At 49.4% G+C, this 5,666-nt stretch overlaps 1 protein-coding gene across 2 annotated transcripts; it reads left to right on the forward strand.

Moving 5' to 3' along the window:
* Nucleotides 1–2,006: 2,006 nt before the first annotated feature.
* Nucleotides 2,007–5,039, forward strand: SOCS1 (suppressor of cytokine signaling 1). 2 transcript variants are annotated; one of them, XM_068908901.1, is made up of 2 exons: nt 2,007–2,166; nt 4,054–5,039. In XM_068908901.1, the coding sequence occupies exon 2, from the start codon at nt 4,129–4,131 to the stop codon at nt 4,750–4,752; it is 624 nt and encodes a 207-aa protein (XP_068765002.1). In that variant the 5' UTR covers nt 2,007–2,166; nt 4,054–4,128; the 3' UTR covers nt 4,753–5,039. The 2 variants fall into 2 exon arrangements, with proteins under 2 accessions (XP_068765002.1, XP_068765003.1); XM_068908902.1 differs by lacking the exon at nt 2,007–2,166 and adding an exon at nt 2,585–2,865.
* The last annotated feature ends 627 nt before the right edge of the window (nt 5,040–5,666 follow it).

The following is a 5,666-nucleotide window of genomic DNA, read 5'->3' on the forward strand; positions in this document are numbered from 1 at the left end:
GGCTAGGATTTAGAAAACCTGAGCAGTATTTTTGGCTCTAGTTTACCTTACTGTGACACAATTAAAGCACTTCAAATCTATTCTTTTGGGGGAGGAAGGGAAGTCCTTTGTTTGTCTTGCATAAATAGGCTTTAAGGTCTGAAAGACAATTTCTACCTCCTGTCTGAACAGTGTCTTGTACAAAGCAGTCTTCAAATCTACTAGTTTCATGACGCTCATTACGCTACAGCAAGTAATGGAAAAGTGTTTCTCGCTACTGCACGCTCTAATTCTAAAGCAACTTTCAGTTCCACCATTCCCTAATGCTTTTGCTTTACACAGAAAAGCAGTTGAGCTTCCCTCACCCGACTGCTCATGAAAAACCTAGATTAGGCCCAGCTGTTCAGAAATTATTTAAAAGAGAATTCTGAGTACAAATAAAAGGAATCGCTATGCCAATTCTTAAAATTAATGCTGAGCTCAGTTTCTCCAAATTCCTAATCACGGTATCTCACATTACAGGAGTGGCCCGTTTCAGTGACTGAAGCATCATCAAGAGCTTCAAGGGCCACACAGCAAACACCGGCTGCACAGCACTGCAAGGCATTGTGTCACCAAGAGGTTAATTCAGTCTGTGACCATACTGGATTTCATCCCAAAGGACAATTCATAAGTCCTTTCTGACCCCATCCCTAAACCTTCTGACAGAAACATTTCCTTTTCACTGTCACAAAACATCATTTATACTGTTAAGGGGTAAAAACATCCTATTTCTGCTCCTAGTTTAAAGAGGGAGCCTGACTCCAAAAGCCTGACTCCTTCTTTCATACTGCATATCCCAAACCACACGTGTTGCGGAAGCAATAAATTCCCTGTAGTGATTCCAGATTGAGGAGTAAACTGAATACTTCACAAAGTCTCTGTATTGTTTGCACACACTTAAGAAGGTGAATTACTGCAAGAGGTGCATATTAGCGCCCTTGGCTTTCCACGTGATAAGGTATAATCAGTACAAAGATTTCTTGGCCTTTTAAACAGGCGTTGGTTATCACAAGAAGCAGCCTCTTGAGACGAAAACACACTTTCCTGGAGCCTACTTAAGGAAGCAGACACCACGCTGGTTTGGGACTAGAGATGTGCCAGTCTGCCCTGGGCAAGCGGCACTGGATCGCCGGCCTCCTGCCCTGCCTGCTAGCCTAGCCAGTGCTTTCAAGATTGCAACAAAGCAGCTGGGGGTTTGAACAGTTACTTTTTAATCTGACTGCTTCGCAGAAAACCCCATGGAAATTCTGTTTTGAGAACTTGAAAACCATCTTAGAGTCTACACAGTCCTCCCCATGGCATGACCATAGATTTCTCTGTACTTTTTACTCTCTTTTACATCATTGTGACTCTAACCTTGCTCCCCTTCCTGGACATTTCACAGTTACACACCCAGTCCTCTCACTTGCCCTGTCCATGCTGACCAGCTAGCTCCGAGGAGAGCGGCCACCTCCACGCCGAGCCGCCCCAGGGCGGCGGGCTGCTCGCTTTCCCTTGCTCGCCAGGCCTCCCCGCGCTTGGAGCCGCCCGAGCTCGGAGCCCTGTCCCCCACCTGCCCGCTGCCCCTCGCCTGGCCCCGCCGCGGCCAGCGCCTCCCGCCGGGCCAGCCTCACCGGGGCGCCGCGCGGGCTCCAAAACAGCCTGAGCGGGACAGAGGCAGCCGGGGTCCGGCCCGGCCCGGCCCGGCCCGGCCCGCGGGCGCGGCGCGGCGACCCCGGCTGCGAGCGCACGCCGCGGGCAGCCCCGGCGCCGCTCGGCTCGGCTCGGCTCGGCTCGGCGCGGCGCGGCGCGGCGCGGCGCGGCGCGGAGCGGAGAAGCCCCTGATTCATTCGGAAAGCGAAAGTGAAGCGGCGGCCACGTGTTTTCGGAGAAGGCAGGGGGAGGAGCCCGCGGGCAGAAAAGCGCTGCCGACTCGTTAAATAGAAAGCAGAGGCGATGAGCGCCCGCAGAGCGCTGGAGGTGCCGCCCGGCCGCGGCGCAGCCCCGCGCAGCCCCGGCGCCAGGCAGGGCCCCCGCGCGGAGGATGCTCAGCCGCCCGCCGCGGCCAGCACTAGCCGCGGCCAGGAGTAGCCGCGCCGCGCTGGCCCGCCCGCGTGTATGCAGCGCGCCCCGCGGACGGCCCTACCCGCGGCGCTGAGGGCGAAGGTAAGGGGTGCTCTCTTTCTAACGGGGTCCTGGCAAACCGCAACGTGCACCGACCCCCTCCGGCGCCGCCGCTAGAAGAGGCCACACTCCGGAGGCACGGCGAGCCTTGCCCTGCCTGTTGTGCAAGAGCACGGTGGCTTTTGAGTTTTTTGGTTGTTGTTTTTTTTTTTTCCTCCTCCCTTTTCGGCTTTGTATTCGTGTTCAAGACGGAGCCCTTCGCGCCTGGTATAAGAGAGCTGAAAAAAATAATAAAGCGAACACGCAGTAGTGGCTGTACACGGCACCGCTCACCCCCGAGGAGCGGCGGCGGCAGCCGGCGGCGCGGAGCGCGGCGGCGCGGAGCGCAGCGGCGGCGGCGCTGCCCGCGGACGGGGCGCCCTTGTGCCGGCCCCGAAGACCGGCGGGGCGGCGCTTGCCGGGTGCCCTTGCGAGAGGCACAGCAAACCGTCTCTTTGGTGATGGACGGCTTGTGCTAAGGCGCTTGCGAATTTTAGATCTCGGGCTTAGAGGCTTTTTCTCACCGGCATGCCCTGAAATTCAATTTTAAACTTTCAATGCTGTACCATAATCCTCGCCCAGTAATTGGAAAAATTGACATCAGTTTCCATCTGCTGGGTAAAGAAAGCCCAGTGCTACTTTCAGCCTATTAAGTGATTTGCCAGCATAAGGATTATACAACCCTGTTTGCTGCTTCAGGAGGTAATATGACCTTAAACGAAACCAAATGTCAACTTGTTAATTTAGCGCAGACAGGAATCCAGTTATGTAGTTTCTTTGAAATCTACATTAGCATGTTACCCTGAACCGTAAGATGGCTGAGGGATTCATTTCTGAGAATACTTCAAGGTTTCTCAACAAGCTGCTGCTGCAGATCTATATCTGACTATAGGGATAAATCCTAAAATCTATGCTTGCCAGTAAGGTCAAGGCAGCCAGCGGAGATGTATCGAACCACATTGTCAGAGGTAGACATTTCAGGCCAAACTCATTCCTGGTGCAGCACTGCTAATTCCTTTGAAGTAACACAAGGGATGAATTTAGTCCCTCATGCTGAAAGATATATCAATAGGAAGCAATTTAGATTGGGCCACTTAAAGTGCATGTAATACCAAAAGAGAGAGACAGAGGAGTAATGCTTTAAGGGTTCATAGAGGTTGATTTGTGTAAGCTAGTGAGGTTGTAGCATTACTATCCCCAGGGAAAGTTGGGGGAATGGGAAATAGCCTTTTATGGCTGAGTGTCAGACTTAGAGGAGAGAGGAAAGTAGTTTTAGGATTGCTGTGTACATTGGCAATGTTACAGGCTGCCCTTCCAAGTTACACCTAATGGCACAATGGCACCTATTCATGTTGCCTTCTCTTCCCCAGTTATCCGGAGGCTTGCACCCAGCTGCAGGTTTACATTTTCTTTGCCCACTTTCTCCTTTTCACACAATGTACCGAACAATGCTGTTTTCTGAGTTCAGATGTCTCTGTGTGGAGTAGGGGAAGGGAAAGAGGGAGCAACTCGGTCTTAAAACCTCATTGCTTTGTTTTCTAAAAACTTGAGAATCTGTTGGAGTACAAGATAACTTCTCAATAAGGGCTTCCTGCTGTTTGACTCAGTCTAGATGCTGATACATTTCTATGGCTCATAGCAGGCAAACCACATTAGCCTTGCAGCTGTTAATCATCCCTGCTGAATATTTTTGGAGCTTTGGACTTTGCAATAGTAAGAGACTGTTAATCTTGTTAGAAAGTGAGCAGTTGTTTGCCCAGTGTAAATTGGCAAATGAATATTTCATCATTTTATAATGGGCAGGATGCATGTGAATGGAAGACTTGGTCATTCAGAGATTGCAGTGGCTTTTCTCGGGGGATCTAACATCGTGTCTCTTTGGCATTTCAGATTAGCCACTGGAAAGCTGCCCCACCGTAGCCACTGACGCTATGGAAGACCGCATCCGCTGGCCTAGTCTATAGGATGGTAGCGCACAGCAAGGTGTCAGCAGATAATGCAGTTGCAGCAGACCCGAGATGTCTACTTGACCCTCCAGCACGGGATCGTTCACAGGCTCGGATCTACCACGGCCCCGGCCGGCCCGGCACTGTGCAGGCGCAGAGCAACACGCACTTCCGAACCTTCCGCTCGCAGGCGGATTTCAGTAGCATCACACGGGCGAGCACCCTGCTGGATGCCTGTGGCTTCTACTGGGGACCGCTGACTGTCAATGCTGCCCATGAGAAGCTGAAGTCAGAGCCTGAGGGCACCTTCCTCATCAGGGACAGCATGCAGAAGAACTGCTTCTTTGCCATCAGTGTTAAGACTGCGACTGGGCCCACCAGCATCCGAATAAACTTTCAGACTGGGCGTTTCAGCCTGGATGGCAGCAAAGAGAGTTTTGACTGTCTTTTTAAGCTGCTGGAACATTACATAAGCTCCCCCAGGAAGGTACTGGTTACCCCCCTGCGAAAAGTCCGTGTGCAGCCCTTGCAGGAACTCTGCCGGAAGAGCATCGTGAAAACTTTTGGAAGGGAAAATTTAAATCAGATCCCCCTCAATCCAGTTTTAAAGGATTATCTGAAATCCTTCCCATTTCAGATATAAATACAGCATTAACTGTAGAGGGGTGTGTGAGTGAGATGTGTACAGAAATCCAGCTTCCTGGGTTTTTAACCATGTTTGACAATGAGCAAACTTATTTTTGTAGCAACTTACTGTATTTTGGGATGGAACTTGAACACTTGACTACTTATGTTTACAAAAACTGTTTGCACAAACCTGGGGTTTTAAAGCCCTGGCATCATTTTTCTGCCAAGCAGAATATTTTATTTTATAATATTTTTAATGATATTAACATAATAAACTTTATTGTGAACGTTTTTAAAAAAGTATCTGATTGTTTTCAGTTTTATGGGCTCTGATACCTGATCAGGCTAAAAAATTTTAACTGCTAAGTCAGTACATAACTGCAGACAACAGATCAGATCTTAATGTGGTCCAGCGCCTTGCCCTACCAAGCTAGCCTATTGTTTTAGTGCTAGTCAAACAGATAGAGGCCCCAAACAGCTTAAAACTGAGATGTAAATGAGTAGAAAATGTACTTGGATGAGTCTGCTACAGCCTCTAGCTCCTCTCTAGATACATGAGAGCAGGAACTGTATGTTAAGACTATAGTAGCATATAGTTTGAGAGAGTGAGTCAAACCCTTACCTGAACTAATTGCACTAACTCTGTAGCTTTTAATAGAAATCAGGCAAGCCAAGGCTCTAAGCAAGAAAAGGTTGCTGTCTGACATAACCAAACCACATGAACGTCAGTGAGGAAAAATAAAACTGTCCAGAAATGCCATTCACATACTCTAAAAGAACATGAACACAGTAGCATTATGATGCATTAGGGGAAGGGATGTGTGTGTTCTCTTTAAATCAACATGCACAAAAAAGCAAAGGTGCAGAGATCTTTAGATCTTTTTTTAAAAAGTGTTTCTAGTTGTAAATTGCTGCTAATCTAAAGCACAT

This window comes from Struthio camelus, chromosome 15 (genome assembly GCF_040807025.1).
Source record: "Struthio camelus isolate bStrCam1 chromosome 15, bStrCam1.hap1, whole genome shotgun sequence".
Taxonomy (NCBI): domain Eukaryota; kingdom Metazoa; phylum Chordata; class Aves; order Struthioniformes; family Struthionidae; genus Struthio; species Struthio camelus.